General features: G+C 34.6%; 1 protein-coding gene across 2 annotated transcripts in view; it reads right to left on the minus strand.

Annotated features, from left to right (window-relative positions):
• The window catches only part of LOC136037882 (exportin-T-like), a gene marked incomplete at its 3' end in the record, with an annotated part of 87,718 nt that extends 65,506 nt beyond the window's left edge, over positions 1-22,212 (minus strand). Inside the window, 2 exon segments of one of the 2 annotated variants that reach the window (XM_065720736.1) lie at positions 2,600-2,694; positions 22,103-22,212. In XM_065720736.1, the coding sequence (XP_065576808.1) occupies positions 2,600-2,659 (60 nt within the window). 2 annotated transcript variants of the gene reach the window in all.
• Positions 22,213-22,488: the final 276 nt, after the last annotated feature.

Raw genomic sequence — 22,488 nt, forward strand, 5'->3', positions numbered from 1 at the left:
AAAATGGCTGTCTCGAAGTTTTGGTTGGATGTGTTTGGAGAAATAGTGGGTGTCCAAGGGGTTAGTTGCGCGCTAATCACTTTTGACTATTAAAAGGGTCACTAGTCCCTTCAATTTCCAATCCAACAAGCCTTTTTAGAAGTTTCTACGACAACAAATTGTCATCTTAAAACTTCAATTAGATACCCTCGACAATTAAAAATGCACTAGCCCTTTCAATTTCCAATCAAACGAGCCTTTTTCGAACTTTCTACCACAACTCTTACGATACGAAGTGACATGGTTTAAAAACAAATAATAGTACATTTTGCTCACATTGCTCTTTACTTGGAAAATATAGGTTTCACCGTTCGCCTGCGAGTCCATGGGACTTGGGTACCGGACACCTTTAGACTACAAGCGGCCAAGCCTATTAGGCTTAGGGTCACTTATTGGCCTGTGAGTCTAAGCAAATTCAGTCCCAGATTTTGCATACAAGTCCAGTGGACATTGTCTGTCATGCGTCAACCCAAAAGCAATACAATCTTCCATCTCTTAGTTCTATGACTATTTACCTTAGTTCTGCCCTTGGAATGACGTATGGACGGATGGATGATTGACTTATCTAACAACAAGTGAAATGTCATCATTTTTTATACAATCCTAAAAAGAGCTTATGCCAGATTTGCTCTCACTCACTCAAGGTTAGATGGCTCCAACTACTTTATTTTAATTCAAAAGCAAATTTTAGTTCATGGCTTGATTTTAATTTTTGGCTGAAGGCCGAGACCGAGTCTATTGATTTTGAATTTAAATCAAGCAGTTAAGGGTATCAAGCCAAGGCTAACTGTAGAGAAAGCCAAGACAAATAGTCCAAGTGAGGGATTGTGATAGTCCAAGTGATTTCCTAAGATTCAAACAAAATACAGACATTTTTCAACTGAGGCAAGGATACAACCAGCCCCTTTCTGAGTAGAGGTGCTTAAGAATCCCTGTTCTTGAGGCTGTTTCTATATTGGGAGGACCAACCAACAATTGGGGGAGGGGTTACTGGAACAAAGATCCTCAACTGATAAAACCGAATGGCTATGCCAAAGGCCAGAGACTTTTGATTCCACCTTCGCTCAGCGCATCAATGAAAACCCATTCTATTTCACTTTTTTTTATAACACCTCTATTAATGCCTCTGTTAAAGGTCTTATGCAAGAGTTTTCAAGGAGGCAGTTGGAATCAAAAACTATATCTACCAAAAGGTCGCCCTTAATAGAGACACTGGTGAAACCCATCTAATTTATAATTAACTTATTGATTCTGATCTCTTTTACATATGTCAACCAAATTATACTTCCCAACCTATCTCTGTTAATACCATGCCTGGTAAGCAATTACCCTTCAAAAAACCTTGTTATAAAATAGACTTTTGAAATGTCATTCACTATCGTATTTTGTATTCAATTACCCTTTCGCTGTAACACAGAAAGGGTCTTCTTCTTTTAGATTTAATGTTTGTTTTAAGGTTTGGTTTTTATCTGTATTTTATTTTGTACTGAGGACACTTGAGCGGAGGTTTCGATCAAAATATCAGCACATTTTTCTTCTATGTGCAGATTTTTTTCTCATTGGCTGTTCTCTTCAATTTGCAGAGACATACATTCAGTGACTGTTTTATCTTCTTCGTTTTCTCTTATCTTCTTATCTCTTCTTATCTGTTTTATCTTCTTCTTCTTCTTCTTCGTTTTCTCCTCTTTACGAATCTTTTTCTTTGTTTTGACAATAAGGACATAATCATATCTTTTTGGCAAAAATTTTTCTTGTATCATAGCTCTTAGATTCTGAGTAACTTTCAGATTCCAGTAAAAAAAGAAGAAAAAAATCTTTGATGGTTTCATCTACAATATATAGGTTTAGATTAAAGTCGGACAAGGGGCATTATCCAATCCTCAAAACCCTTGAAGGGTTGTTTCACATACAATTTAAAGATAGTGCAGCCTTACTAAGTTAAAAAGCAAAACTAGAGCAATTTTAAATTTGGTTTAATTTCAATTTATTATGACATTTGTGTTTTTAAGTTAAATACTAACATACAAATTTATTAGCTCTAATAAGAGGTAAAAATAAAAAAAGATAAATATGAATAAGTAGAACCCATGTAAATTTTGATCACAACTAATATGACTGGATAGGCAAGCATCAATTACTGTATACCAATTTTCATGTCAAAAATAACATAATACTCAAATCGTTCTAGAATATATATGGAAGAGAGAGCCAGAGAAAAAGAAAGAGAGAGCCAGAGAAAGAGAAAGAGAGAGCCAGAGAAAGAGAGCCATAGAAAGAGAAAGAGAGCAAGAGAAAGGGAAACAGAAAGGGAAAAAGAGCCAGAGAAAGAGAAAGAGAGAGAGAAAGAGACATGGGAGAAAGAATGAGAGAGAAGATCATAAATAACACACTTCACTTTAAAATTAATTAATCAGATATAGATAAAGAATATGGGGACGAAAAAAGACAAAAGAGAGAGAAAGAACAGAAGCTAATTACTTAGACATGAAACTCAAATACAAAGCTGAAAACTATATCATTTAAGCACTTTGAAAACAAATGAACAAATCTTAAGACTCACCTTTGCTTGAGCATCAGGAACTAATGGAGTTTCCAGTAGTTTGAGTATATTCTGATTCATATTTGTGAATTACAGTGAATCATAAGTGTGATGATCTAGAAAAAAAGGACTACATAATAACAACAATCCAGATGGAAAAAAACTAAATATTAAACAATTTTTATTGGCACTTGATATTAACCAAGTCACATATAGCGATTGCAAATTCTGTTGGTCTGTCCTGGTTTGCTACTTTAGGCACTTCCAGGTAAACTAGGACGATGAAATTTGGCAGGCGTATCAGGGACCAGACCAGATTAAATTAGAAATAGTCGTTTTCCCGATTTGACTATCTGAGGGGGGGGGAGTGGGGGGCCAGTTAATTCGAAAAAATGAAGTATTTTTAACTTACGAACGGGTGATGGGATCTTAATGAAATTTGATGTTTGGAAGGATATCGTGTCTCAAAGCTCTTATTTTAAATCCCGAATGGATCCTGTGAAGGGGGAAATTGAGGGGGGGGGACCTAAAATCTCGCAAAACCCTTAGAGTGGAGGGATTGGGATGAAACTTGGCGGTAAAAATAAGCACAAGTCCTGAATACGTGATTGACATAACCGGAACGGATCTGCTCTCTTTGGGGGAATTGGGAGGGGAGGGTTTGTTCTAAAAAAATTGAAAAAATGAGGTAATTTTACCTTACGAAGGAGTGACCGTATCTTAATGAAATTTCATATTTAGAAGAACCTCGAAACTCAGATCTCTTAATTTAAATCCCGACCGGATCCAGTGTCATTAGGGGGGGGGGGCGGAAATCTTTGTAAAGGCTTAAAGCAGAGAGATCAGGATTAAATTAGGTGGAAAGAATAAGCACAAGTCCAAGATAGGTGACTGACATAACCGGGTCGGATCTGCTCTCTTTGGGGGAGTTTGGGGGGGGGGGTAATTTGGAAAAATTAGAAAAAATGAGGTATTTGTAACTTACGAACGAGTGATCAGATCTAAATGAAATTTGATATCTAGAAGAGTCTTGTGCTGTAGAACTACCATTTTAAATCCCGACCAGATCCGATGACACTGAAAGGAGTTTGAGGGGGAAACCGGAATTCTTGGAAAACGTGAAAATCGAGGTATCTTACGAATGGGTGATCGGGTCTTAATGAAACTTGACATATAGAAGAATCTGATGTCTCAGATGCTCCATTTTTAATTCGAATCGGATCCAGGGACATAGAGGGCTGGAGCAATCTATTGATTCCTAGAATTTTGCTAGAGCTCATACCATATGAGCTCTTAGCTCTTCCGACCTCGTCACAAGTGCCATATGAGCTCCTAGCTCTTGTTTATTAGAAATTCTGTTATACAGCAAGTATTTTACACAATAGAAAAGAGAACAAATAAAATAGAAAAAACAAAACAGAAAAACAAACTGATTTGAAGATAAACCAGAGGTTATGTATGTAACAGACAACAAGATATAAAAAAAAGAAATAAAATGACAGATCTCATATCAAATGAATAAAATAGCACTTTAATACTTGTCAAATAGAAGGAAATTCATGTCTACATTATGTACCAACTCTCAAGCCTGAATTATACACAACATACTAACAGAAGATGCCAGGGATGATTTTTTTTAGCACCTCTCCGTGCTCATCTCTGTTTAATTGTATGTACATATTTCAAAAAAAGAAAGGAAAATGCACTACAATTGGGCCCAATTTGTAACCAAACTATTTTTTGGTATGATTTTCGATAACCCGGGAGATAGCTAGTACATGGTAACTAATTTTGTATTTTTTAACTATTTGAGTGCTTCTATACTAGGGGGTGGATATAGTATGTATTAGAACTTTCAGGATATTGAATCATTCCTAAGATTAGGAGGATACAATAGACCTCCACTCTTTTTTACATTTACTAATTAAGGGAATTTATTGCGTATTTTGAGCAATGTGTAGTCCTCCCTAGCGGAGACTCATCCGGTTCTACCTCAATTTCCTGTGGAGCACCCCAATGGAATACATTAGATCCTTTAGTATTTTTAATTGTTTTTAAAAATGTTTTACCAAATTTTGACAACGCTTTTAAATTTGCGGATGATTTGACATTACTTAACCTTGATCAAACCTCAAATACTTCGGTTGTCAGACTTGACTCACTCATTTAACAACTTAGAGAATAGTCTTGAAAATGTAAAACTCAACCTAAGCATACCTAAAAGCAGCTTAATGCTATTCTCCTTTAAAAAAAATATACCCCCAATCAATAAATGCCTTTGCATACCAAATTTAAATACGGTTAAACTGCTTGGTGTGCAGTTCGACAATGACCTTAAATAGAAGTCCCACGCTTTTCACTTATTTAAATCTCGTAGCTTTCTCCTTAGATCTTTCTCCCTTCTCAAACGGTTCTCCATATCAATCCAGAACCTTAAAATAATTTATTGTTCTTATATAAGACCCTGTCTTTAATATGCTTGACCTGTCTGGCACCCTGGGTTGACCAACGCCCAAAGTTCTAATTGAAAGCATTGAAAAAAGAGCAATGAAAATTATACTGGAGACATCCTATACTACTTATGAATAAGGTTTGGCTAGACTTGAACTTACTACATTGGAATCATGACATCACATCCTTACCATAAACTTGGGGCACAAGTGCCTTAGTTCTGACTATCGTCAACGTCTTCTTCTTCCCTTCAAAGAAAATCCCCCAATGTGTCCTAATACAAGACTTAATGCTCAAAGAGCTCCAAATACTCGACTTGACTTGTGTCCCCAATTGCTGACCATTAGGTTCAAAAACTCTTTTGTTCCCTATTTGCTTTGTGTTTTCAATAACTGATTTACCTTTGTAATTATGTTTATCCCTTAACATTGGTTTTATCATTGTATTTGTTCTGATCTATTTATGCTAGCTTGTGTGCTATTTTAGCCAATAAATCATATACTATTCTAATCTAAAGGATCACTCTTTCTTGTTCATAAATATAAAAAAACAAGTTTTTTGAAATGAAAGTAAGGAGCGACATTAAAACTTAAAACGAACAGAAATTACCCCGTATATGAAAGGGGCTTTTCCTCCTCGACACCCCGCTCCTTACGCTAAAGTTTTTTATTGTTTTAAAAAGTAGAGTTGCGAGAAAGAATCAAACTTTAGCGCAAGGAGCGGGGTGTCAAGGAGGAAAAGCCCCTTTCATATACGGAGTAATTTCTGTTCGTTTTAAGTTTTAATGTCGCTCCTTACTTTCATTTCAAAAAACTTGTTTTTTTTATTTAATTTCTGAAAGTTTTTGAATTAATGCATGTCTGATTTTGGCTCTCCGTACATAAATTATTAAAATGAAATTTGCATATTAATTCTTTTTTTGGCTAAATGGCTTTCTCTTAGTTTTGATCAGACGATTTTGAGAAATAAGGGGTGGGGAAGGAGGCCTAGGTGCCCTCCAATTTTTCGGTTACTTAAAAATGCAACTAGATCTTTTAATTTTTAACGAACATTTTTATTAGTAAAAAATATACGTAACTTAAGAATTAACTTACGTAACAAACTTTTATATTCTTATATTTTTGATTATTTGGGTTGGTCCCCTCGTTAATACCTCGCTCTTCACACTAAATCTTGTTTTGTCCCAATTCTTTAAAAATGACTCAAGAATCAGAAAGGCCGTAGAATAAATAGCTGAAATTACTTAAAAAAATTTTAGCATAAAGAGCAAAGTATTTTTAGAACCCCTCATATGCGTTATAATCTCTGTTCGTTTTAAGTTTTAATGCCTCTCCTTACTTTCAATTGAAAAAACTTTTTCATGTTTATATTTTCATTGTTTTTTTTAATAGTAATGCTAGAAAATCCTGCGCCCTTTTCATTGAATTTCTCTTCCCCCATGAAATATTCCTCCAAGGAAAGATCTTCCCATATAGCCCCCTCCCCTGAACCCCACACCCAAACCAATAAAATCCCCCTGATAACGTCGGTACACTTCCCAGTAACCATTACTGTATGTAAACATTGGTCTAAGTTTGTAACTTGCAGCCCCTCCCCCAGAGACTGTGGGGGGTAAGTCATCCCCAAAGACATAGTTATTATGGTTTTTGACTATGCGGAACAAAATGGTTATTTCAAAATTTTGATCTGTTGACTTTGGGAAAAAATGAGCGTGGGAGGGGGCCTAGGTGCCCTCCAATCTTTTGGTCACTTAAAAAGGGCACTAGAACTTTTCATTTCCGTTAGAATGAGCCCTCTTGCAACACTCCCACTTGGTCGATACGATGACCCCTGGGGAAAAGAAAAAAAACAAAAAACAAGAGCTAAGAGCTCATATGGCATTTGTGACGAGGCGAGAAGAGCTAAGAGCCAAGAAATCATATGGTATGAGCTCTAACAAAATTCTATGAATCAATAGATTGATTTAAAAAGGAAAATAAGAGGCTTAATGCCGGTCAAGATTTAAAATAAGAGCTCTGAGTCACAAAGTCCTTCTAAATATCAAAATTCATTAAGATCCGATCACCCACTCGTAAGTTATAAATACCTAATTTTTTCTAATTTTTCCTCTCCCTTTTGCCCCTCAGATGGTCGAATCTGGGAAAACCACTTTATCAAGTCAAATTGTGCAGCTCCCTGGCACGCCTACCAATTTTCATCGCCCTAGCACGTCCAGAAGCACCGAACTCGCCAAATCACTGAACCCCTCCCCCCAACTCCCCCAAAGAGAGCGAATCCAGTACGATTCTGTCAATCACGTATCAAGGACATTTGTTTATTTTATCCACCAAGCTTCATCCCGATTCCTACACTCCAAGTGTTTTTCCAAGATTTCCCCCTCCAAATCCCCACAATGTCAAAAGATCTGGTCGGGATTTGAAATAAGAGCTCTGAGACATGAATTCCTTCTAAAAATCAAATTTCATTACGATCCGATCATCTATTCGTAAGATATAAATACTCCAATTTTCATGTTTTCCAAGAATTCCGATTCCCCCCTCCAACTCCCCCGAATGTCACAGGATCTGGTCGGAATTTGAAATTAGAACTTTAAAGCACAAGATCCTTCCAAATATCAAAATTCATTAAGATCTGGTCACCCTTTCGTAAGTTACAAATACCTCAATTTTCAAAATTACCCCCCCCCCCAATTCCACCAAAGAGAGCAGATCCGGTCCAGTTATGTCAGTCACGTATCTTAGACAGGTTTCTATTCTTCCCATCCAGTTTCATCCTGATCTCACCGCTTTAAGTATTTTCTAAGATTTCCGGTCCCCCCAACTGCCCCCCCCCCATTACGCTTGATCCGGTTGAGATTTAAAATAAGATATTGGAGTTACGAGGTCCTTCTAAATATGAAGTTTCATGAATATCCGATAACTCCTTCGTAAGTTAAAAATACGTCAATTTTCTAATTTTTCAGAATTACCCCCCCCCCCCCCCGCAATTGAGCGGATCCGTTCCAATTATGTAAATCACGTACGCAAGACTTCTGCTTATTTTTCCAACCAAGTTTCATCCCAATCCCTCCAATCTAAGCGTTTCTCATCAGTTTAGGTCTTCCCACCCCAAACTTCCCCCAATGTCACCAGATCCGGTCAGGATATAAAATAAGAGCTTTGAGACAGGATATCCTTCTAAAAATCAAATTTCATGGAGATCCAATCACCCGTCCGTAAGTTAAAAATACCTCATTTTTTTCAAATTTTTCAGAATTAACCCCCCCCCCAACTACACCAAAGAGAGCGGATCCGTTCTGGTTATGTCAATCATGTATCTAGGACTCGTGTTTTTTTTCCACCAAGTTTCATCCCGATCCCTCCACGCTAAGTGTTTTCCGATTTTTAGGTTTCTCCCTCCCAACTCCCCCCCCCCTGATGTCACCAGATCCGGTCGGGTTTAAAATAAGAGCTCTGAGCCACGATATCCTTCTAAATATCAAATTTCATTGAGATCCGATCACCCGTTCGTAAGTTAAAAATACCTCATTTTTTTTTCAGAAATACCCCCCCCCCCCCCAACTACCCAAAAGAGAGCGGATCCGTTCCGTTTATGTAAATAATCTATCTAGGACTTGTGTTTATTTTTCCCACCATGTTTCATCCCGATCCCTCCACTCTAAGTGTTTTCCAAGTTTTAGGTTTCCCCCTCCCAACTCCCCGCCCCCATCACCAGATCCGGTCGGGATTTAAAATAAGAGCTCTAAGACACGATATCCTTCTAAACATCAAATTTCATTGAGATCCGATCACCCGTTCGTAAGTTGAAAATACCTCATTTTTCTAATTTTTAAGAATTACTCCCCCCCCCCAGACTACCCCAAAGAGAGCAAATCAGTTCCGATAATGTCAATCATGTTTCTGCGACTTGCGCTTATTTTTCCCATCAAGTTTCATCCCGATCCCTCTACTCTAAGTGTTTTCCAAGATTTTAGGTTTCCCCCCTCCAACTCCCCCCAATGTCATCAGACCCAGTCGGGATTTAAAATAAGAGCTCTGAGACACAATATCATTCCAAACATCAAATTTCATTAAGATCCAATCACCCGCTCATAAGTTAAAAATACTTCATTTTTTCTACATTTTCCGAATTAACCGGCCCCTACTCCCCCCCTCAGATGGTCAAATCGGGAAAACGACTATTTCTAATATAATCTGGTCCGGTGCCTGATACGCTTGCCAAATTTCATCGTCCTAGCTTACCTGGAAGTGCCTAAAGGAGCAAAACCGGGACTTTAGGTTTTCCCCCTCCAACTCCCCCCAATGTCATCGGATCCGGTCGGGACTTTAAATAAGAGCTCTGAGACACAATATCATTCCAAACATCAAATTTCATTAAGATCCAATCACCCGCTGATAAGTTAAAAACACTTCATTTTTTCCATTTTTTGCGAATTAACCGGGCCCCCACTCCCCCCCCCCAGATGGTCAAATCGGGAAAACGACTATTTCTAATTTAATCTGGTCCGGCCCCTGATACGCTTGTCAAATTTCATCGTCCTAGCTTACCTGGAAGTGCCTAAAGTAGCAAAACCGGGACCGACAGACTGACAGACAGACCGACAGACGGACTGACAGAATTGGCGACTGCTATATGTCACTTGGTTAATACAAAGTGCCATAAAAAACAAAAAAAAAAAACAAAAAAAAACAAACAAACAAATAAACACGCACCCATGATTTGTCTTCTGGCAAAAAATACGAAATTCCACATTTTTGTAGATTGGACCTCGAAATTTTTTCTGTAGGGTTCTCTGATAGCTGAATGCAATGGTGTGATTTTCGTTAAGATCCTATGACTTTTAGGGGTTGTTACCCCCTATTTTCCAAAATAAGGCAAATTTTCTCAGGCTCGTAACTTTTGATGACAAAGACTAAATTTGATGAAACTTATATATTTAAAATCAGCATAAAAATCCGATTCTTTTGATATGTCTTTTAGCAACGAAATTCCGTTTTTTAGAGTTTCGTTTACTATCGAGCCGGGTCGCTCCTTACTACAGTTCGTTACCACGAACTGTTTGATTATCATCTTTTTTAGTTTGTGTGGCAAAACTATTTAGAAATGATTGAGAGGGGTCTTGCCTAACTTGTAGAGGATAAGGGATTCAAATAAACAACAGATACTAAGAGCCAACACCTTCTTTCCCAGAAATCCATATTGAGAGGGGTCTTGCCTAATTTGTAGAGGATAAGGGATTCAAATAATCAACAGAAACTAAAAACCAATACCTACTTTCTTAACTTTTCCCTTTTTTTGCTGGAGAGAAAGAAATTCAGTTTTGATAAAACTTAAATTATTAAAAAACATGAATTTTCTTTTGTCTATTAAAAAAAGCAGAATTTTCTTTTTAAAGTTCAAAAAAGGGCAGTCTTTAAAATTTTCTAGCATATCTGCTTTGAAAAAAACACCTTGCTAAGATTTAAAATTCCGCTGTCTTTTTAATTAAATTTTCAATAGCCCCAGTAGCTCTCAATGGTTACTAGTCCTCAGGAATAATTTATTAACAGGCAATTGTTTTGAGATGGTCAGTCAATCCTAAGGCTCACAAAATGTTTTAATGTATTAAATCCTCTTAAATAGTCCAACTCTTCTTTTATAGTTAGGTTTATTAATCCCATTGCTGTTTTGGATGTTAGTGGAAAGAATAACCTAATAAGTTTTTTCTCTTGTCAAAATAACCAAAAGAGCCGATCAGTGAAAAACTATTGAAACTCTATAATATTTTAGCATTATTCATATAAAATATTTTATTAATATAAAATATGAATAACATAAAATAAAGAATAAGTACTTCTTTCCCCTTGATTCTTTTAAAGTGGATTCAAGGCCTCATTGAAACTTTAAGTTCGAACCTTGAGGTACACCAAAATTAATAGAAACTTCTCCATTTGCTTCTTTTTTTCCTCTAGGATACTTCTTATTTTCCTCTAGGATACCTTGAGGTACACCAAAATTAATAGAAACTTCTCCATTTGCTTCTTTTTTTTCCTCTAGGATACTAAAAGCAACATTACTGTTAAATTCTCTTTATTTCTTGATTATTTATAAACTTAAGAGTTTACAAATGCTTACTATTGAAATAGTGTGCTGTTATTGCATCTCAAATTTGTTAATGCACTATAGTGTAATTCATTAGTAGATATATAGTGTCCATTTTAAAGTGTATTTGGTCAAGAAACAGTTCTAGTTACAAAAAAATCTTTTAATGGAATCAAAAGAAAGAATAATCAGTTTTTTGTCTTCACTTAAATAAAGTCAGTAAAAGAATAGAAAAAAAGACATTCTGCAATAAAGAGTTAAACCAATATAATAGGGAGTGTATTAGTTTAGTATTTTCTAATATGTATCCTCAAAGATTCTCTAATATGATGATTCCTCAAAAGTCTATTGAATAAATATAATCAAATCAGAGGGCAATAGTCTAAATAAATTTCTCGCTTCCATTGTCCAGAGCCTTCCAGCATTGCCAATCCAATTATCAGCAGGAGCCCCATCCCCTCTTTTCCCGACTGTTTCCCCGTCTGAGATTGAAAGAAGAATTGATAAACTAAGAAAGACAAGTGTTTGTCCTTTGGATATCCCATTTCCTCTTATTAGAGCCTTCGGTGATTTCCTGTCTAAGCCCTTGTCTGTCCTGTTTAACGAAATTACTAAGTCTGGGCAAATTCCAACAATTTGGAAACAGGGTTTTATTACCCCTTTGAAAAAGAAAAACGGAAAGCCTGGCTTTGATGGCGTTCGACCTATTACGCTTACTCCTATTTTTTCAAAATTGTATGAAGGATTCCTTGCAGATTTGCTAAAGGAAAAAATCCTACCTCTTACTGACCTGAAACAATTTGGAAACCTAAAATCAACTTCTACTTCCCACTACCTCGTTTCTCTTATTGACCACATCGGGAAAATCCTCGAAAAACCTAATTCCTGGCTAAACTTAATTTCTATTGACCTTCAGAAAGCCTTTGACCTTGTTAACCACAATATTTTAATTGAGAAACTAGAAAGCGAGTTCAATATCGAACCCTTACTGGTAAAATTGGTTGCCTCCTTTTTAACAAACAGATCACAGGTGGTTAAATACCAGAACCATTACTCAAATCCTCTCCCTATCTACAATGGCATACCCCAAGGAACTCTCCTAGGCCCCCTCCTTTTTTCAGTCATGGTAAACAGCCTTGCGAAGGAAGTTCCAGACCGTTGGAAATTTGTTGATGACCTAACGATTGTTGAAAGTTGCTTCAGAAATTTACTAAGTGACCCTATGAGTATTCTCAATGAAATTGGAAGTGAGGCTTTGGACCTAGATATGACTGTAAACCCCTCTAAGTCCATGATAATGCCGATTTGTTTCCTCAAATCCTCATCCTGTTTTCTTAATCCTATCCCTCCTGAAATTTATGCATCCTCGGTTAAATTACTTGGAGTCACAATTTCTTCAAATTTAAAGTGGGATATCCACGTTAAAGATATCATCCATAAAGCTAATGCGTCTATCGCCCTCCTTAAGCTCCTAAATAAATATAGCGTCCCCCCTTCTCACTCCTTAAGATTGTACACGTCTTTTGTCCGTCCGCATCTTGAATATGCTTGTCCAGTTTGGCACCCTGGCATCTCCCGTGAAGAATCAGACAAAATTGAGTCAATCCAAAAAAGAGCCTTGCGAATAATTTTCAAAGAAGGCAAGGTGCCTTACTCTCTGCTCCTAAAAAAAGCTAGTTTGGAAACCCTTGAGCGAAGGAGGTCGTCGTTGTGCCTCCGTTTTTCAAAAAATGCAATAACGAACCCTCGGACGGCAAGTATTTTCCCCAAACGTCACTCACCATCCAGATTACGACAGCCTCGGGCTGTTTCTGAGCCTATCCCAGATTTGTCTCCCATTCGCTGCGTTACTTCCAGATATGAAAAAACTTTTGTCCCCTTCATCACAGAAAAAATAAATAAAATAGCCAACTAGTTTCTCCCCCCCCTTCTTTTTTTTGTGAGGTGCTTTAGGTCGTTACACTAATTTGCTTGTCTCCCGCTGTTTTGGTTTAGTTTCCCTTTTAATTCATATGTGTTTTTCGTGTGTTTTATGCTTCGTTCTTTTTTTTGTGAGTTTTGGACTTTTTTTTAGTGTCCCTTTTAATTTGTAGATATATATGTTTATTTCTTGTTCATTTCTGTGTTATTATACTTTTTTGTCCCCTTTCCTTTTTTTTCTGACTTATATATTTTTTTATTTATTTTTTTGACTCGTAATTTGATTATTTATTATTATTAGCTTTGTGTTTTTTGCTTTGTTTGTTTTATTAGTCGACTCCGAAGTCCGAATTCGGCCCTTTGAGGGCTTGTGATAGTGATTTTTTTAAAATAAATATCTTATCTTATCTTTTTTACCTCCATAGCATTCAGATGCATACAGCAGACACAAACATCTGTTTAGAATGTGAATTCTGCTAGAGAGCAGTTATTAGATTCAATCTAGTTTAGCAGTATTATTAGGGTAAAACACAACTAATATTTCCAAAGTTTCATCACCATCAAACCTCTATTATAACATATAGAAGTTTGATTTTTCCACCATTCAATTTTTCTAACTTTATTAATAAGCGTTTCATTAATTTGGATATTTATATACATACACTACTAACTTTTTCAAACATACTGATGGCTAATAGTAGAGCCTAACCACAAGATACAAATTTTTGGCTTGAGCTTAATCTTGGAAAATACTAATCAATTTTGGAAAAAAAGTACTTTAAGTTAAAACAAAGCATCAAACAGTTCATGGTAACAAACTGTAAGCAAGGAGGAACTTGGCCAAATAGTAACCAAAAGTAAAAAAAACTAAATTGAAAGAAATTGAAATATTTAAAGAAAAGTTTTAATGAGGATTCCAAATAAATAAGATCCATAAGCTTAATGTTACTCATCAAAAGCTATGAGCCTAAGAAAATCCGTCTCATTTAAAAAAAAGAGGGGGTGATATGCCTCCAAAAAGTCAAGCAATCTTAACGAAAATCACACCACTAGATTCAGCATATCAAAAAACCCTTGTTTAGTGATTTCAAACTCCCCTTTATCAAAATTGTAGAATTTAACATCTTTTGTCAGAAGGAAGGTTGTGGATTTTATAAATATTTGTTGTTGCTCATTCCCCAATGGGTGATTATATTGAACTAATGGTCCCAGAAGATTAGGAGAGGGCACATTCAAATTGAAATTAAATATTCTAGTACCCTTTTTAAGTAATCAGAATTATGCAAGAGTAAGTAGTCCCCCCATTCCAAACTGTTTTTTTTTCCAAAGATATCAGATCAAAATTTTGATAGAGCCACTTGGTTCAGCATATTTGAAAGGTCCAATAACTATACCTCTGGGGATGATATGATTCCTCATAAAATTTGGGAATGAGTCTTAAAGCTTCAGAGAGATTTTGGGGACAAGTCGTCAAGATTTGGGGAATTTTCAGGGTAAAAAAAAAAAAAAAAAAAAAAAAAACAGAATGGAATTTTGTTGCAAGAATTTGGGAGCCAAAATTGGTTTTAGTCTTGTTTTCAGGCTCAAGTTGGGGTTGGAACCAAATAGTAAATCAAGCCTTTTAGAGCCAAAGCACAAAGAGCCAGAGCCAAAGCAAAGGGTTGGAACCCATAGCTGATGAAAACACTTATTGCTGATTTGCAGCAAAAGCTTCAAATTTGTTTTCAAATAAAAAAATACTGAATACATGTAAACTGTAAATACCAGCAGCAATTTTTCATCAAGTTATTAATCTCATTAATTGATAAATAATACATAAAAACAAAGATTCTTTGCAGTTTCTAGACAGGTTAGTTATATAGACAAAATTAAACCTATAAGTAAGGGTAACATTAAAACTTCAGACAAACAGGAACTAAATTAAAAAAGCAAATTTAAACTTAAATTAAAAAGGGAATTCTGACAACGATTGACATGTTATCGGTTTTTTGTGCTGATTCTAAGGTTCTAGGTGTTTACCCCCCCCCTCCCGGGGTAAATTTTGCCTCATTAGAAGGGGTCAATGGGAGGGAGTGGTGGTCCAATTTAATGGTAAGAAGATGGTATTTAGGAATAGTTCTTAAGAAGAAGTAGCCTACAACTACACCACCTTTTCTTTAAATTGTTTTGTTTCTAAATTGGGATAAGACTTCATACAAGGCAGTGAAAGAATATGGTATGTAAAACAATATTTGCTAGGGATGGTAACTGGGTCACTAGGGTTGACACCATGATTGGGTGATTTTCGGGAATTTTGAGAGCTAAATTTGTTTTGGAGGGACACATGGATTTTTGGGAAAATCCCTAAAAATTCAGGGATAGTGAAAGCCCTGTTAGATAAATACAATTCACACAGAGCTGTTCCTAGGGTTCAAGGTGCCCAGAGAAAAATTGACCACAGCCCCCCTCGAAACTTAGATATAAAAAAAGGCAAAATCAAAGTGATAAGCCATGGCAGCTTACCCTGGTTGCCCCCCCCCCCCCCTTGAATGGCTCTGAATTCAGAGTATATATTTTCATAGTAAAATTCTAGTTTAGCTAATTTTTGCAATTTTGGAAAAGGGTTGGGTAAGGAAGATGAAACTTTCAGGAATGGGTCTACAGACTAAAGTAGCCTATGTCCTGGGAAAGTGTTTTTAAGTACCTATTTCTACTCCTGCTCCCTCTAGAGGAAAGTGACCTTTGATGACCTTTAAAAATCTTTATGAAAGTGAAACAGCACAAAACAAATGAAGCACAAGAAAACTGTTTCCAGCTTCACAACTTTGCTCAATCCCAATTTATGATGTTTCAAAGATCTGCAATACATTTATATGGCTTAAAATTTTACATAAATAACATGCATTGCATTTTTGGCACTAAAACCACAGAAAAAGAAACTGATAACTGAAAATTAAGGTAAATGCTGTTTTGTCAAATTAGTCAAATTTCTGAGCCTTAGAAATCCGAAGAGGCTTGGCAATACCTTCCCAGAGTATATTATTAGCTATAGATTCACAACTGAAAGTTTCATGTTCTAACCTAACCCCATTCAATATAGCAAAAAGTGAATAAGGTTTAGGGTGAGCAGCATTTGACTATAAAAGTCATTGGTCCATTATATACTAAGCAACAAATATTGTCATTTACTCTTATATAGAAAGTACTATAAAGTCAAACAAAAGACAATATTATGTTTTGTCTAAACATAGAGAATGATAAAAAGTCTTCTGTACGACTTTTAAAACATCAAATAATTACAGAGAAGTATGAAAAAGGTATACAGATGACTTTTTTGGTTTTCTCCTGTAACCTATATGATTCACTAAAATGTCATACAGAAGACATTATATTACCCCAGTGATATATAGAGAAAACAACAAGAAGTCATACAGATATAACCTATGCCTACATGATTTCATATATAGAACAACCTAAATAAAATCTTACAGATGACTTTTCACCTTGTATTACAATACAGTAGCCTAAATATAGTCATACAAATGACTTTTTTGGTAAATAAAGCAAACATAAATAAAGTCATACAGATAACTTTCCATATCTCACTCTTTTATACAGCACAAACGTGAATAAAGTCATACAAATGACTTTCTATACCATGTGTGTGTAATTATATGTTTCTATTTCTAGAGAAAAGATGATCATTACTTAAATATTTTTGAAAATTCAGCAAAGGCCAACAATGACCCCCCGATGTGAATCACTGTAAAGGAGCTTGCAAAAATGAACTTCATAAGCACAATATTTTACAAAAACACTGAAGTTTCAAGGTGGGTGAATCCAGCAGTTAAATCAAGCAAGCAATCAAATTTTATGAAGATTATATTAATAATTGTCAATTTATATTGTATTCTGTTTTCATGTAGGTTTTATGGAATATTTGTTCTCTTAAATATGCTAACAAGTGTCTGCACTTAATTTGATTCTAAACAATACAAACTCTGGGTTATCTAGTTCAAAAAGGTGTATATGTGTTAAAGATTTGTGACGTGAAAAATGGTGTTAAAAAAACTGGAATAAAAATTAAACCTCAACATAAAGAGCAAAGGATGATACATTAGAATATTATCCTAAATAAAGTCATATGGATGACTTTTTAATATAGACATATAGACCACTAGGCCTATGAATAGAGCAGATAATTTTTCTGTTTTTTTCCCCTTAAAAATAAACAATGCACTAAAACGCCATACAGAAGATATTATGCTACCCTAATTGTACATTAAAAAAAAAAAAAAAAAAAAAAAAAAAAAAAAAAAAAAAAAAAAAAAAAAAAAAAAAAAAAAGTCAAACATGTGACTTTTTAATGTAGTCTATCATTCTACTGTAGAGTAGTATGAATGAAGTCTTACAGATGACTTTCCTGGTTTTTTCTTAAATCAAAATGATGCACAAAAGAAAACATTATATTATGCATTAATAAATAACAAAAATATATAGAGATGACTTTTTAATACAGGGCCAAAGCCATCATTCCATTGTAGAGCAGTATGAATACAGTCTTACATATGACTTTTTACTCATCATACTATAATAAAGTAGCCTAAATAAAGTCATATGGATGACTTTTTAATTCAGTCTATGATTCCATTATAGAGCAGTATAAATAAAGTCTTACAGATCACTTTTGGAGTTTTCTCTTTATGTAAATATAGTGCACTAAAAAAATGTCATAGAAAAAAAAAATTATATTGCCAGACTAAGGAGTGAGACAGTATAATGTCTTTTGTATGACATTTTAGTGCATCATATGAACATGAAGAGAAAACCCAAAAAGTCACATGCAAGACTTTATTCATACTGGCTGAAAATAGAACAATGAATTAAAAAGTCATCTGTACAATCTTTTGTTGTTTTTTAATGCCAAAGTAAGGTAGTATAATGTCTTCTGTATAATAACATTTTAGTGTATCATTTAGGTTTAAGGAAAAAACCAGAGAAGTCATCTGTAAGACTTTATTCATGCACCTCTACAATAGAATGACAGCTTATATTAAAAAGTCATGTGTTTGACTTTTTATTGTTTTTTTTTTTTAATGTAAGACCAGGGCAGAATAATGTCTTCTGTGTGACATTTTAGTGCATCATTTAGATTTAGAGAAGAAAAAACAACATAGAAGTTGTCTGTAAGACTTTTTTCATAGGCCTACTGCTCAATAATAGAATCATAGCCTATATTAAAAAGTCATCTATATGACTTTATTTAGGCTACTCTATTACAACACAAGGTAGAAAGTCAACTGTATGACATTATTTAGGGCAATATTCTAATGCATCATTCTTTACTCTTTGTATTGAAGTTTAATTTTTATTTCAATTTTTAGCACCATTTTTTACATCACAAATCTTTAACAAATGACACCTTGTTTGAACTAGATAAACCAGACTTTCTTTTGCTTGGAATCAAACAGTTTGTGGTAATAAACTGTAGTAAGGAGTGACCCGGCTAAATAGTAACCAAAACTCTAAAAAACAGAATTTTGATACCAATAGCTACATCAAAAGAATCGCATTTTAATGCTGATTTTAAATATATAAGTTTCATCCAATTTTAGTCTTACCTATCAAAGTTATGACCCTAAAAAATTTGCCTTATTTTAGGAAGTAGGGGGAAACACCCCCTAAAAGTCATAAAATCTTAGTGAAAATCACACCATCAGATTCAGAATACAAGAGAATCCTATTGTAGAAGTTTTAAGCTCTTATCTACAAAAATGTAGAATTTTGTATTTTTTGCCATGAGGCAGATCATGGATGGGTGTTTATTTGTTTTTTTCCCAGGGGTGATCATATTGAACCAGTGGTCCTAGAATGTTGCAAGAGGGCTCATTCTAATGGAAATAACAATTTCAAGTAAACTTTTTAAGTAACCAAAGAAATTGGAGGGCACCTAGGCCCCCGCCCATGCTAATTATTTTCCCAAAGTCACTGGATCAAAATTCTGAGATAGCCATTTTATTCAGAATAGTTGAAAAATCTTATGACAATGTCTTTGAGGACACCTTACTCCCCCACAGTCCCTGTGGGAGGGGCTACAAGTTATAAACTTTGACCAGTACTTATACATAGTAATGGTTATTGGAATGTGTACAGACACTTTAGGGTTTTTTTGTTTGGGGGGAGGGGTTGAGAAGAGGGGGATATGATGGGGAAGCTTTCCATGGAGGAATTTGTCATGGGGGAAGAAATTTTCAATGAGCAGAGTGCAGGATTTTCTAGCATTATTTAAAAAAAATGAACAAATAAATATGAAAGTTTTTTCAACTGAAAGTAAGGAGCAGCTTTAAAACTTAAAACAACAGAAACTATTATGAATATGAGGGTTCACTTCCTCCTAATACCTTCCTCTTTATGCTAAAGTGTTTTTACCAATTTCAACTATTTATTCTACAGCCTTTGTTATTCAGAGTTCATTCTTAATGAATTGGGACAAAATTTAAGCTTGAGTGTAAAGAGTGAGGTACTGACGAGGGGGTGAACCCCCTCATATACATAATAAAAACATACAAATACAGAAGTTTGTTACATAAGCTAAGTTTTAAGTTACATATATCTTTCACTAATAAAAATATTTGTAAAAAAATTAAAATTTCAAGTTGCCTTTTTAAGTAACCAAAACATTGGAGGGCAACTAGGCCTCCTCCCCTACTCCTTTTTTCTCAAAATCATTCAATCAAAACTACAAGAAAGCCATTTAGCCAAAAAAAATATATATGCAAATTTTGTTTAATTATTCATCTACAGGGAGCCAAATCAAAACATGCATTAATTCCAAGATGTCCAGAAATTAATTAAAAAAAAAAAAAAATTTTTCTTTACTTAAAGTAAGGAGCAACATTAAAACTTAAAATGAACAGAAATTACTTTGTATATGAAAGGAGCTGATCTCTCCTCAATGCCCTACTCTTTATGCTAAAGTTTTTTAATGTTTTAAACAGTAGAGTTGAGAGAAAGATTCAAACTTTAGTGTAAAGAGCAGGGCATTGAGGAGAGATCAGCCCCATTCATATATGAAATAATTTGCTTGTTTTTAAGTTTTAATGTTACTCCTTACTTTCAGTTAAACACTTTCCACAAAGCCTACTTGAAGACAAACATTTAAATTGATGTTTATTAATAAAATCTTCATAAAAATTGATTGTTTGCTTAATTTACCCATCATGAAACTTCAGTGTTTTTGTAAACTATTGTGCTTATGAAGTTCATTTGTGCAAGCTCATTTACAGTGATTCACATCAAGGGGTAATTGTTGGCCTCAGCTGGATTTTCAAAACATTTAAGCAATGATAATCTTTTCTCTAGAAATAGAGATATGTATTTATACACACACAACATATAAAAAGTCATTTGTATGATTTTACTCCATAATTGTACAAAGTATAAAAAGTTATCTGTAGAACTTTATTCATGTTTGCTCTATAATAGCACAAGGTATATAGGGTTATCTGTATGACTTAATTTATGTTTATTCTATAAATGAATAATGCAGACAAATTCATCTGTATAACTTTTTAGCATTTTAAATATGATCTTGTCCTCTGTTTGACTTAAATTGTATTCTAAATAGCAGTAATTTGCAGTATTATATTGCTTAGATATAGATAAAAAAATTTATATTATCATAAGTAGGTAACCCAAGGTTTATATTAGCAAACCATTCAGGATGCTAAGAAATAAACTTACCTCTATAGTCAGAATTGAATCCTGAATCCAAATCTATCATTCATTTGCATTAAAAATGAGCTTCCTATCCCCACCCCTATATAGCCTATGCTAATTCATGGTATATAGCCTATTGCACATTAAGAGAGCAGGGTAAATTTCAAACTTACCACTAGCCTATAGACTAGTCAGAATGGTAAATATTTTGCAGTTCATATAATTGACTTATCAATAAAGTGAACATACCACTCAATGCCTTTTTATGTTCTTCACAAGTATAATAATTGCTTCTATTGTAAATTCAAATTTAAGCACATTTATAGCTCTTAAAAATGACCAGAATATGGGGTAGCCTACAAAAAGGCTAAAAACATTGATCTAAAATTTACTATTTCATTATAGATCCATTTTTTTAATGTTACATAATCCACAAGCACTGATATTCCATGATTAAGGTTGGATAAATAAATTCTATCAACTGTTTATGCTATTTTGTTCTTCCTTGATGCTAAATTTTCAAATAAAGTTTGTTTTTAACAAAAGAATAGCCTACTAGCCTACATTTTTTCAGCACCAAAATTATTTATAGTTAGGTTAGGTCAAAAAGTGCCCAAATTTGATTTATGATAGAAGCAATTATTGTATTTGTAAAGAACATAAAAAAGTCATCAAGTGGTATGTTGACTTTATTGGTGAGACAATTATATGAACTGCCTAATAAAACTGTCAGAGTTGCATCCTTGATCTAAACTTAATATTCATTTGCATCAGAAATGAACTTTACAACCCCTCCCCATTCCCTAATGTGTAAATATATAGCCAAAACTGAATTGATACAAGTAGGGGTGGGGAGTAAAGTTCATTTCCAACACAGATGCATGTTAAATTTTAATTTAGCCTTGGATACAGTTCTGACTATAGAGGTAAGTTTATTTCATAGCTAACTGAACAATCTGTCAATATAGGCCTATACTTTACCCAAAAAAGTAGCTAAACCATAATTTTACCCATTGACACATTAGAGGCAGAGAAGATCAAGTTCATTCCTGAAACAAGGAATTGTTAGAGGTGGATTCAGAATAAAATGATGATTTTAAAGGTATATTTATTTCTAAGATAAACTCACTAATTAGGGAGTTACTTAGAAAATTTATCCTTTTCCTTGCTATGGAACTTTCCAGGACAAAAATTATGTCCTAATAAGTAAGCAACAGCAACTGAAACACGTCATCAATTTTAAAATTAGGCCTGAGTAAAAGTAAGATTGTCTACAAGTAGGCTATGAAGACCAGCATGAGAGGAAAAAAGAAACCTTGAATCTGTAGCAAACGAAGATTAACCCTTTCCAGCTTATAATAGCCTAATACTAACTGTAAACACTAATAAATGACAAAATGTAAGTTTTCATTGGATATCATAAGCCAACATGCTTTCGGGAAATTTAATTCACTTCTTCAATAAAGAGCAACTTTCCCATTGTTCTTTTACTCGTCCGATTAGTTATCGACTAATCTAAGCGTTTTATGAGGCGCAAATGACGTCAGGGGCTACTCCGGATTACGCCCTCGAACGCTCAGGATTATTTGTCCGTGGGCTTGCACTTTCTAACCCCGAAAAAAGGATTACTGAGGACGAGTGACGTCAATGTTACATATTTTTTGAATGGATAAACATGTGAGATCATTAAGTCTAGAGAAAAGACAAGGAAACTGTAAATAGTGGAAATAATCTTAGCTTTTCAATGACCTGTAAGTAAT

Source organism: Artemia franciscana, chromosome 17 (genome assembly GCF_032884065.1).
Source record: "Artemia franciscana chromosome 17, ASM3288406v1, whole genome shotgun sequence".
Taxonomy (NCBI): Eukaryota; Metazoa; Arthropoda; class Branchiopoda; order Anostraca; family Artemiidae; genus Artemia; species Artemia franciscana.